Here is a 13,241-nt window from a genome sequence, read left to right as displayed (position 1 = left end):
GAGGAACATGTCATACTGAATGAATTATACCAGGTCTCAAATGAAAGGGTGTTATTTTTGGAAAAGTCACTGACAGACATTACTTGATGTCTGTATTTAGTGTGACTGACAGTGTGTTGTCAATATGCAGCCTTTTGACTGACATGGAGCATGCCCTGCTTTGCCAGTAATGGAAATGCATTTCATGAATGGAAGAAATGGTTTAATTTATAGACCCAGAGGGTGCGCACAATATTCTCATCATTGCAATTCTACAGAAGAATGATAACTTCTCAAATGTCTTAAATGTATGCAGCATCATTGATTGATTTGGTAAAATTAATCATTACCATATTTATTTCTATGCCACATGAAACTATGCTGCAAATATTGTATTGCCGAAATTGAAGAAAGCAGTGCTTTAATGAAGGAAATACATTACAATGATTACAATGTGACTAATAAAAACTTGCGCCAAACATGGGATTCAAATGTGGATCTCCTGTGTTTAATGAGTGCCCATCTTTACAAATTACTTGAACACACTTTGTGAGCAACTCAAATTCTCACAGCCAAGTTAGTGTACTTCTACTTTATGTGTATGAACGCTCAGGAAATAATGAATACCACAATAGAGGGAATGGTTGGTAGGATGATATGGTTTAATACTTCTTCAGTGCAATATAACATTTATTTAACAAAGAACATTTATTCTGAGAGAATTTGTTGAGCCAACACATATGAGACTGAGAATTTTAATCAGTCAAAAACTGCTCTGGCTGCATAATTGGTAAAAACAAGCATTTCTTTGGTAAAAACAATCACTTATGGAATGTGGAAGATCTGACTTCCAATCCTGTGTGTGAAAAGTAATCACAAATACAGTACTGAATATTTCAGTATGGTTGCAATGTGACATATCAAAATATTCAGTATTGTATGTGTGATGTACAGCATGTCCTCCTAAATGTTGAGGAGTACCACAACTTTCACTCATATTATTACTGCCAGTATAGCAGCAGTCTATTAAGTTCATTCATCGTGCCTGGGGCATGGATGTGTGTGATGTCCTTAGGTTAGTTAGGTTTAAGTAGTTCTAAGTTTTAGAGGACTGATGACCACAGATGTTAAGTCCCATAGTGCTCAGAGCCATTTTTGAACCATTAAGTTCATTCAGCTTGCCTGTTATGAATACTAATGTAAAACTGAAATAAAATTTGTGGACCATTATCTACTTGGGACATGAATACACTGAAGCTGACCAAATGACCAGGGTGTTCTCAATTTTTTTTCACACTATATAGGAAGAGTAAGGTAACCACTTGTCCATGTTTTTACCATTGCTCAAATTAACAGAAATTAGATTTGACAATTTCCACTCATTGCTGGCAATGAATTGTACAGAGTGACTCAAAATAGACTGAATCTAGAGCTCCGCTATAGACTCCAAGTGAGATCATGTGTTCTTCACAATAAAACAAAGATCATCTGCTGACAGTGACAAGGAATATTACATGAAATGTATATGCCTGACATACACACTCACAAGGTCACATTACTGGAATACTCTGGGCATTTTTCTTTAACACACTGTTTGATAAGTGTCAAATTATTAAAGTCAAAATTGAAGATTTGATTTCAAGTGGCCCATTATTTTGCATATATGAGAAATACAATATTGATATGATTTGGACTCCAAGTTAAGTTGCAGATCTTTCCTTAAATGGTGATTATGGGATGTGGTTCTAAGGTTAAGGGATGGCTAGGATGTATCATATTAAATATTACTACGCCGATAAAACACTATCATTTTCAAACTAACATTTAAGTTTAAGACACAGATTTACATTCCTCTAACTTGTAACTAGGGTAATTGTATGGTCTAGTGGGTAGAGTGCAACCTTCCGGCCTTGAGGATCTTGGGTTCAGTCCCAGGTAGGAGTGGGGAGTTTCGTCATTCCACTCCATTTAGGATGAGCCCAGAGCCAGATATCCTGCTATCAAATTGAGCACTTGGGATCCTTCCTGGGGGTAAAAGGTGGCTGGGGCACTGGACTCTTGATTCTCTCCCTCCTATGCTGTTGTGGCGTATGAAAGGTTGCACTCTACCTGCAGTCAGACCGGAAATCTGCAGATTATGCACAACAGATTTTACTTTGCTTTTACTAATTTGTAACTATGTTCCATTATCTTCTCATGGGAACATTGTATTAACTGAGATGTATATGATGTGTATTATTGTCTAAATGGATCTTTGTTTTTACCAGTTGTTGCCATTCTTACTGGTGTTACAGGTGACACCTGAGAGTACACATTACACACTTCGAACTCAGCATATGGGTGAGGATGGTGTGTGGTCATCAGCATTCGAGGTGTCAGGTGTATTTTTAGGACATACAACTATGTGGCTGCAAATGCACAACAACAGTGTGGACGGTCCACTGATCCGGCGGTCTCCACCTGTGCCCGTCACTGTGGTGCGCCCGGACCGTGCCATTGACCATGCCTTCAACTACAGTGTTGCCATCCTTGCATCCATCATCTACATCAATTTTGGTTGCGCACTAGACATTGCAGTGCTTACAAAGACACTTCGCAGACCCATAGGACCTGTCATTGGCCTTGTGTCACAGTTTTTGTTTATGCCTCTGGTAAGTGAATGTAGCTGCTTGTGGTAAAATGTTTATTCAGTATGAAATATTTATTCAGAGATGTGAGTGAAATGCTTATTAGGTATATGAAAAGTGCAGTTATTAGGATTACATAACACTTCATGTACAATTGTGAAGACATAATCACTTTTGTATTGTCATGGACATATTCCTTGGTACTGTGTGCATTTCAGTCAAACGTATCTTTCCTGACATTGTTGTTTTTACAGACATTATTGTACCTTGTCACTATAAAGCATCCTTAAGAAACAAACATAGATATCTGGTAAATTATTTAGTTGTTGCTCACCATATAGCGAAGATGCTGAGTCGCAGGTAGGCACAACGGAAAGACTGCCACACAATAAGCTTTTGGCTAACAAAGCCTTTGTCAAAAATAGACAACACACCCAAACACATCCACCCCCACACACACATTTGTGCAAATGCAACTGACACCGTATGACCACAGTCTCTGGCAGCTGAAGCCAGACTACATTCCTTCCTGGATTTTCCATTGTTTAGTAGATTATTTACTAATTTTGTGAATTTTGAAACCAAAATGTGTGAAACATTGCACACTCATCTCCATATTGGAATGAAACTCTTGATCCTTCAAATTTTTCCAAATAAAAAATTTTCAAATATGATTGTATGAACATATTTTGAAAAGTTTTAATCTGTTAGGAATTTCCAAAACATTACAAATTCTGCTGCTGATTCAAAGGTCTATTCTGGAAACAATCCTCTGGGCGGTAGCTAAGCCATTTCTTCGCAGTGTCTTTTCCTTCCAGTAGTACTAGGCCAGTAAGCTTTGCAGAGGAGCTCCTGTGAAGCTTGGAAAGTAGGGGAGAGATGCTGCAAGATGTGAAACTATGAGTGTAAGTCCTTAATCATGTTTGGATGGCTCAGTTCTGAGAGCATTGCCCATGAAAGGCAAGGTTTCCAGTTGGATCTATTGAGCTTAAGAACACCAGATGTTAGCTCCATCCCAAAACGTAATGATGGTATGGTGTATGATATCGCACATGCACAAACAGAAAGAGAACATAACAATGACAAATTGACAATAATTTTTGCATTTGTATTAGTTTTTTGAATGTAGAGTGTGGTGACAGATTGATATGTTGTGTAGCCTAAGGTATAGATTAGTGTGGAATGTGACAGTTCAGCTGTGAGTGAGTGAAGGCAGCAAGTCTGAAATATACATTCTTTACTCTCTAATACATTATTGATTAGTATACCCTCTAACAAGTTTTTCATTTTTTATTCATTATTTCATTTACAAATTTACTATTCATCATTCTGTAAGCTATGTAATGACTCATTCTGTGACAAAGTAGCTCTGGCTTACATGATTTCACAGAAACTGATTGATAAATAAATAAATACAAAATATTTGATGCAGTGACATAGTGATCTGTTGCTTAGCCCAGTGATTAGTGCTTAAGCCATACTCAGTGTTATGAATGGTTCACGTGGATTAGGTTGGTTTGGGGGAGAGGACCAAACAGCGAGGTCATCAATCCCATTGTATTAGGAAAGGAAGTCAGCCATGCCATTTCAAAGGAAACATCCTGGCATTTGCATGACGAGAGTTAGGGAAATCATGGAAAACCTAAATCAGGATGGCTGGACGTAGGTTTGAACCATAGTTCTCCCAAATGCACTGTGCCACCTCGCTCAGTCACATGGTTTAAAAATAGAGAGAGAGAAGTTAAAGGTGACCCTCATTCAGGATGCCTTTCGACATCTACCAATGACTCTCCTGTCAGGAATGTCAAGGAAATCGTGCATACCAATTGAAGACTGGCTGTCTGAGAGACTGCAGAAGAATGTAACATTCCAGTTGGATAATGTTATGTAACCCCGACACAGCATCTTGGAATGCATCATGTTGCCATCAAATTTGTTCCACGGCTCATGAATTAAGACCAGAAAGACCTTCAACTCTCAATTTGTGAAGATCTTTCAGATTGCGCAAATGAGAACCAGATGTTCCTAAAGAGAATCAGAACTGGTGATGAGACATGGGTTACAATTATGATATTGAAACCGAGGTACAATCTTCACAGTGGGTTGGGAAAGATTCTCCAACACAATAAAATGCTTGTCAGCTCAAGCCAAATGTCAAAGCCATGCCAATAGTTTTCATTGGCATTGAAGGATTAGTTTGTCATGAATTCATGCCACAAGGACAAACTGTTAATTAATGGTACTATTGGGACACATTGTGATGCCTGCGAGAAAATGTGAGAAGGAAGTGGCCTGAAATGTGGGAAGGCAATTCACATGGCTTTTGCATCATGAAAACACACCCATACATTCATCCTTCTTGGTGCGTGACTATTGCACAATGAACGAAATCAGTGTGTTGCCTCATCCTCCGTACTCTCCAGACCTGGCCTCTGCAGACTATTTTTTTATTTCCAAATTTGAAAACCCTGTTGAAAAGATGAAGACTTGCAATGATAGACAAAATAAAAGAAGATTCATGGTTAGCACTTCACATGATCCAGCAAGAGATGTACCACGCTAGAAGTGGAAACCATGTTGGGAGTGGTGTATCATTTGTGAAGAAGAGTATTTCGAAGGAGACCATGCACAATAAGTAGAAGGTAAACATAGAAAAATTTTGTGAACAAAGTTCTGGAATTTTTTTAACAGATCTCGTACATTAAAATTGTAGTCATACCTGTGCAAGATAAAATTCACCTCCATATTAGTAAAACCATATACATCATGCTGATCATTGTTAGACAGTACTTCACAAATGTAACTAGTGAACTGACAACACATTGATGCCAGTTAGGTTGAGAAGAGTTTCAAATGAGAGAGGGCAGTACATGTGCGTGCGGAATGTGTGCTCAAGAATAAGTGAAAATAATAGCACTAAAATGGCTTAAAACAATTAACATTAAAACTGTAATCTAGAAAAAAGGGATTTAGTGACCATATGATAATATGCACATAATATGTTCTCTGTTAAAAATAGTTTAAAACAAAATTTAATCCACACAATTGGTGCACAAGATCGGTTCACCAATTCAGGTGGATATAAAATTGTGTGCAATGACTGTCCTGACATCTTTCCAGCACCAGCCAACTAGTCTGAATAGGATACTACATAGTACTAATTCACTTGTTGCTGTTCTTATCGCTACGTAGACTGTAGGAGCACTGCTCTATACTTTGCATATTTATTTGTTCATGTTGTGTTTTGAAACTTCTTGTGTGTGTGTGTGTGTGTGTGTGTGTGTGTGTGTGTGTGTGTGCGCGTGCGTGTGTTTTCTCATTGTCACTATCATCACCTTCATTTTGCTGCCAACATTGATGACATCAACTATCCATCAATTTCCATCTCCCCGCCACAGCAGTCTTTTCACCACCACTGTCTTCATTGCCACTGTCACCTTCATCTGTTTTTCATCACCATCACATCAGCCCTTATACCAGAACTGTCTTTCCTGTCACATTGGAGATATTCCATTGCTAGCCATCACCTCATCATCCACGACTCCACCACAGCTCACCACCACCATCTTCAGCACCACTTTGGAGGCCTCTCATGTCAGACAGTGTCGCCATTTACTGACACATCATGGGTCATTACACAATGTCCATCATCTATACCTCCCCATCTCCAGTTCCCACTGTCATCACATGGATTATGTCATACGATCTATCTGTCTACGTCCCCCACTACCTGCCATATCCTCTCCCACCCCAACAGCAACACATGAATCTCTCCCTCTCCCCACATCCCCTATCTTTTTTCTCCACTGGCCACTGACATGCCACCACATAAACCCCCCCTCCCCCCCAATTCCACAAACCCACAAACATCCTTCTCTCCAACAGCCATTAAAAAACTAACAAAATGCCGAGACACCAGCATCTCTTCCTCTCCCACACCTAAAATATTGCAAACTGAACCTAACCGGGCTCTTCACATAGATATAACTCCTTCCCCTCCAACATCCTCCCTTGTCCTTCACATCTTTGTCCTCTACAACCTGGATTCAAAATTCCTCCCAGCCAAACGCCTCCCCCTCAAAATCAAATAGCTACCAAGCCTCCACAACCATACCAATCAATGATCCACAATCACACCAAGAAAACTTCTCGAACCCCAAGTTTCACACATCTTCTCTCCAAAATACCTCTTTTACCCTTGGTCCCAAAGGCTCCTTTACACCACTCACCAGCACATCCTTGGCCAAATGACCACTGATCACCAAAGTTTACCTTGAGATCACAGATAAGGAAATGGCATTTGAACTGAATGATTACCCAGATTTCAGATTAATAATGACCTTGGCCCCACTTGCCTTGTCCATGTTTTCTCTGAATCTGCTGCCAACATAAATGTTCTCCGTAAAGAGGGAGCCCTGATATACCACCACTGCCACAATGTTGAACCTTCCAAATCTCATCCTCAGTCCTACTGTCACCGAAAATGGTTCCATCACAATGGTCACTTCACTGCAAATTCTAAAATCCCACTCACCTGCCAACAATGCAAACGTCCCATTTTGTTAAACAGTGCCCTAACCTTGCTTGCTCACCCCACCTCTTCTGTGAAATGCAAAGCTAAGCTGCAACTACCAATCCTGAACTGACTGTCCCAATCCTTCCCACTGATGCCCCCATCCACCCCAATAATTCCCTCTGGCCAACTCCCACTGCTGAAGACATTATCAAATCCATGACAATCATCCTCCAAAACATCCGTTCATTCCAATGTTCACACACTCTCCAACAAATCTCTCTTGCTCATCCATCTTCTGTCTCAACACCCAAGTTATCTAGTCCCAGAACCAGGTTATCTTCATCTGCCTTGGCACTCTTGTCTAAACCTCCTGTAGCCCTCATCCACACAAACTGCTCTTATCCCATACAATGAGGTGACAGCATTACAAGATCCTGTACCATAACATCCACTCCCCACCCATTAATAAACATCCTTTAAGCATAACCTGTCCCAACACAATGTCCATAGCTTTACCCTATCACACCATCCAGACCTCTCCCTGTATCCTTCTATACAAGATAACCCCTTCCAAGGGCCAGAGGCAGAGCTGCAATTGGACGCCACAAGAACTTCCCTGTTGGGCCACCACCCTTATCAACACTCCCACCTCACACCTTATCAACACTCCCACCTCACACCTTATCCTTACCCTCCTTTTTCCGAACCCTAACAATTACCGATTCCACTATCTACACCCTATTCCCTACAACTTCCTCATCCATATAGACCACACCTTTTCCACCTATATTATTGCCACTGAGGTCAACATTTGTAGCAGTACTCCAGTGGTGACGTCAGATTACCGACTCCCTGCAAAGTGACATAGTCCCCATCCCACACTGCACCCATTCCAAAAGTAACAGCACTCTGTCTCTTTGACATATTCTCCATATCACTGTTCCCTACCATCCACAGTGGCACAAACACCACTGTCCCATCCCTGACTCCCAGCTTCCAGTAATTGGGCAACATATCACAAACAGAATTAAATACACCAGTCACAGCACATGACATAATACAAGTACTCCACAAATACACACTTCCCCGGTCATGACAGCATTACCTATCGACACCTTGAGGAATGCCCCCTCTCCTTTCTAGTTGTCCTTGCAACTCTTTGCATCACTATTCTCTCCACAGGTTACTATTCTCTATTAAAGAAAACCTCCAACATCCTACTCTTCCTAAATGCAAGAAGATGCTGGAACTGGCACCAGACATACACCAGACTCAACACTGCAGTCCCCATTAACTTTTCCAAGTACTGGAAAGCATACCATACAAACTACCTACTGATACCTCCTCCTACCATCCTATCTGCCTCACCTCAGTGTTTATCAAGGTCTTCAAATCCATTCTCTCCCAAAGCATTCATCAACACCTGAACCAACACCACCATGTTCCCATTAACCAGTGTAGCTTCCATCCCAATTTCTCTTCTGAAGACTTGCTCCTGCATCTCACGCATTTCCTATACCACCAGCTCAACTCTTGTAAATCCACAATTTTTGTACCCCATGACCTGCAGAAAGCTTACAACCATGCATGGCAATCCAGTCTCCTCAGCAAACTCAAGCCATATGCACTTCCAATTAATATGTCTGCTTTATTACATCCCTTGTGTCTAATTACCTATCCTTTGTCACTATTAGCAATACAAATTCCTGTACCTTTCATCTGTGCAGGAGTGCCCTCAGCTCTCTCCTCTCCTTTATCTCCTCTACACTGCTGATATGCCTAAACTACTCTCACCAGTCTACCTCCTTCAGTATGCTGATGATGCCACTTTGCTCACCCTCTATTCTACACTCCAGAAATCCCAACAATCCCTCAAAATCCATCTCAGTTAGTTTGATTCTTGGTGTAACCAATGGCTCCTTTAGATTCAACCCTCCAAAACACAGACAATAATTATAGAACAAACCATCTGCACCTTCTGTCTCCATGATTTAACTTTACCATTTACTATCAACTTATTCAGTTCACTAATACATTAAAATATCTCGGACTGACCCTTGGCTGGCAACTAATGTGGAAACCTGAAGTACTAACCATCTAACAGAAGGCCCAAAATAGACTAAAACTACCAATATGCTGAACTTGGGAATTAAACCCATCTACTACACTGATCAGCCAGAACATTATGACCACCTATCTAATAGCTAGTGTGTTCACATTTAGTACAGATAACAGTGGTGACACACCATGAATGGGTACATGGTCTGCAACCAGTGCATGATACTCCTTGGCCATCATTGTGCCTTGCATGAGCTCTGTTGAACCCACAGATGCCCACCTGAATGTTCTCCAGAGCATAATGGAGCTGCTGCCAGTTTACCTCCATCCCACAGTACAGGTGCTGTTCACCTGGAAGACAACAGATTTAAGCCATACCATCAGCATGATGAAGAAGGTGCTGAATGTCATAAACCCACTTCAGTCATAATTGCCGATGTTGTGGTGCTAACATTGGCACATACACTCCTGGAAATGGAAAAAAGAACACATTGACACCGGTGTGTCAGACCCACCATACTTGCTCCGGACACTGCAAGAGGGCTGTACAAGCAATGATCACACGCACGGCACAGCGGACACACCAGGAACCGCGGTGTTGGCCGTCGAATGGCGCTAGCTGCGCAGCATTTGTGCACCGCCGCCGTCAGTGTCAGCCAGTTTGCCGTGGCATACGGAGCTCCATCGCAGTCTTTAACACTGGTAGCATGCCGCGACAGCGTGGACGTGAACCGTATGTGCAGTTGACGGACTTTGAGCGAGGGCGTATAGTGGGCATGCGGGAGGCCGGGTGGACGTACCGCCGAATTGCTCAACACGTGGGGCGTGAGGTCTCCACAGTACATCGATGTTGTCGCCAGTGGTCGGCGGAAGGTGCACGTGCCCGTCGACCTGGGACCGGACTGCAGCGACGCACGGATGCACGCCAAGACCGTAGGATCCTACGCAGTGCCGTAGGGGACCGCACCGCCACTTCCCAGCAAATTAGGGACACTGTTGCTCCTGGGGTATCGGCGAGGACCATTCGCAACCGTCTCCATGAAGCTGGGCTATGGTCCCGCACACCGTTAGGCCGTCTTCCGCTCACGCCCCAACATCGTGCAGCCCGCCTCCAGTGGTGTCGCGACAGGCGTGAATGGAGGGACGAATGAAGACGTGTCATCTTCAGCGATGAGAGTCGCTTCTGCCTTGGTGCCAATGATAGTCGTATGCGTGTTTGGCGCCGTGCAGGTGAGCGCCACAATCAGGACTGCATACGACCGAGGCACACAGGGCCAACACCCGGCATCATGGTGTGGGGAGCGATCTCCTACACTGGCCGTACACCACTGGTGATCGTCGAGGGGACACTGAATAGTGCACGGTACATCCAAACCGTCATCGAACCCATCGTTCTACCATTCCTAGACCGGCAAGGGAACTTGCTGTTCCAACAGGACAATGCACGTCCGCATGTATCCCGTGCCACCCAACGTGCTCTAGAAGGTGTAAGTCAACTACCCTGGCCAGCAAGATCTCCGGATCTGTCCCCCATTGAGCATGTTTGGGACTGGATGAAGCGTCGTCTCACGCGGTCAGCACGTCCAGCACGAACGCTGGTCCAACTGAGGCGCCAGGTGGAAATGGCATGGCAAGCCGTTCCACAGGACTACATCCAGCATCTCTACGATCGTCTCCATGGGAGAATAGCAGCCTGCATTGTTGCGAAAGGTGGATATACACTGTACTAGTGCCGACATTGTGCATGCTCTGTTGCCTGTGTCTATGTGCCTGTGGTTCTGTCAGTGTGATCATGTGATGTATCTGACCCCAGGAATGTGTCAATAAAGTTTCCCCTTCCTGGGACAATGAATTCACGGTGTTCTTATTTCAATTTCCAGGAGTGTACATCGGTTGTCAGCTGCAGAGGTGTATTGTTAGGAGTGTTTGGTGCCGGGGTGTGTTCAGACACACTTGTAGTGTACCCAAGTCTCATGTTCGTTCCATCACAGTTCACCACCTATCCTGTTTTCCAGGCTGCCCAGACTATGATGTCTGACATCCAACCCTACAATGTCTGGACATTGTTTCACTTTGGTTTTGCCACATGTTGAAGACACTCACCACAGCACTCCTTGAACATCCAACAAGTCGCCCAGTTTCTGAAATGCAATCTGCCCTTGGTCAAACTCAGATGGATTTGTACACCTTTCCCATTTTACACACAAGACAGCATGCTCACTGGTGCTACATGCACCATGTGTGTGTGTGACCAGTAGTCATTCCTTGGCATGTGATGCTGTTAGGTTTGTATTGATAGTAGGTTTGTGGTCATAATGTTCTGGCTGATCAGTGTATATATCTACACCCACCAAATCCTGATCCAATCCATTATCTGATATTCAAATGCTGCATGGATCTCCACCCCATCGAATGCCTTGCACTCCATCTCTCTTTCCACATCTGTTTACCTTTCCCAACATGGGTCCTCTATCGTCACATGACATTCTCATCCTTCCTCAGCCGCATTGAATGCCTCTGCATCTCCTGTACTATCCATCAACCAGATTCCAGTAAGCCCACTGTCTCCCATCTGATGACCAACCCTCATTGCTGCTGTGTCCACCATCTCTACACATACACATGCTCCATATACTATCCCAACGCAATTTCAACTGACTGTCTCCCCCAGACAATGAAATCTACTGTGATATTTATCCATCTTAACAGCTTTAGGTTTTTCCACCTATTTCACCTCATCTGGTCTCTCTCCTCCCTCTAATTTTCACTCTCCTTGTTTTCCATCTTTCCAATATACATCTTATGGCCTACCTTCTTTCCATGGATATCACCCAATGGCTTATAAATTTATACCAACTATCATTCAAACATTTAATCCTCCCACAGCTTCCTCGCCAGTGCACATCCTTCAGCTCTTTAGTGAAAGTGCAGTACTTCTTTTTAATGAACATTGGTATTTCATTTTCATTTTAAAGTTTTTGATGATTATTTTTGTCTTTTCATCTTTACCTGTCAGACTTTTTATTTCCTTTTTAAGTTTTGAATCAAGAAAAAGCACTCTGTATGTTTGTAATCATTTCTGCATTTATTTAAAAAGCTTTTTAAATTTTTGAATCCATAAATATTTTTTGTCATTTCTTCATTAGGCTGAAGAATGGGACACTATACCACTAGCAGCCCAAATCCCATGAGATGGGGGGGGAACTGTCCTAATTATTATACAGGATAGACATGGAGATGTTTTAAATAAGATACAAAGAACATCTGCTAGGGAAGGGAGGTGGAAATGTGTACCACTCAACTTTTGCCAAACACCTGCTTTTTCTCCATTATGTGCCATGGAAACTAAGGATTAAGAGCTCTTGCATAAGGAAGTTAAAAGCTACAGACAAGATGTGTAGGAAGACTTAGAAATTTTTAAGCTTCTTACATATGAAGATGGCTGTATTTCAAATGAACAGGTACAATTTGAAAACAGAAATTTCTTTTTAGGCCTTTATTTTTGACAACATAACGGAGGGTCTTTGAGTCGTACAGGTGATAAAGGAAATGTTATTTTCCTCTCTACCTACTTCCCTAGTACTATTACTAACTCCAGTAATACTTTGGTAATGTAAATGGTTCAGTTTAGATGTTTACTTATTCTTTCTGTATGTTAGATTACCTTTTGGTCTTCAGTACAAACCACAGATTATCAAATTCTATACTTTTTATTCACACTTTTATTTTATTTTTATTATAATTGTCCTTAATACTTGACTTGCTCTCTCCCCCACCCCCCACGCACACACCCTCCCACCCCTCTCCCCTTCCCACATCCTCTGTGCTTTCACTCACAAATGATGTACATTGTGAGACAAAAAAAGCACTGTGAAGGAGTTATGCAAACTGGTCACATGGTCACAAATTGATATCAAAGAAAATGCAAAACTGGAAACTTTGGCAGCGTGATGGATGAATGTGTGACATGACATAGGTGTGCAGTTTCGCTGTGCAGCTGGCAAGGATAGTAAACAGGGGACATGTTGATAACAGGGTATAAAGTCTTTGCAAATTTCATT

The 13,241-nt window shown here is 42.3% G+C and overlaps 1 protein-coding gene across 1 annotated transcript in view; it reads left to right on the top strand.

The window, feature by feature from the left end:
• Positions 1-13,241, top strand: part of LOC126190126 (ileal sodium/bile acid cotransporter-like) — a 228,606-nt gene that overhangs the window by 183,454 nt on the left and 31,911 nt on the right. Inside the window, exon 3 of the mRNA XM_049930996.1 lies at positions 2,274-2,630. Coding sequence (XP_049786953.1) covers positions 2,274-2,630 — 357 coding nt within the window. The remainder of the gene's footprint in view (positions 1-2,273; positions 2,631-13,241) is intronic.

This window comes from Schistocerca cancellata, chromosome 1, assembly GCF_023864275.1.
Source record: "Schistocerca cancellata isolate TAMUIC-IGC-003103 chromosome 1, iqSchCanc2.1, whole genome shotgun sequence".
NCBI lineage: Eukaryota > Metazoa > Arthropoda > Insecta > Orthoptera > Acrididae > Schistocerca > Schistocerca cancellata.
This window is presented reverse-complemented; position numbering and strand designations above follow the sequence as displayed.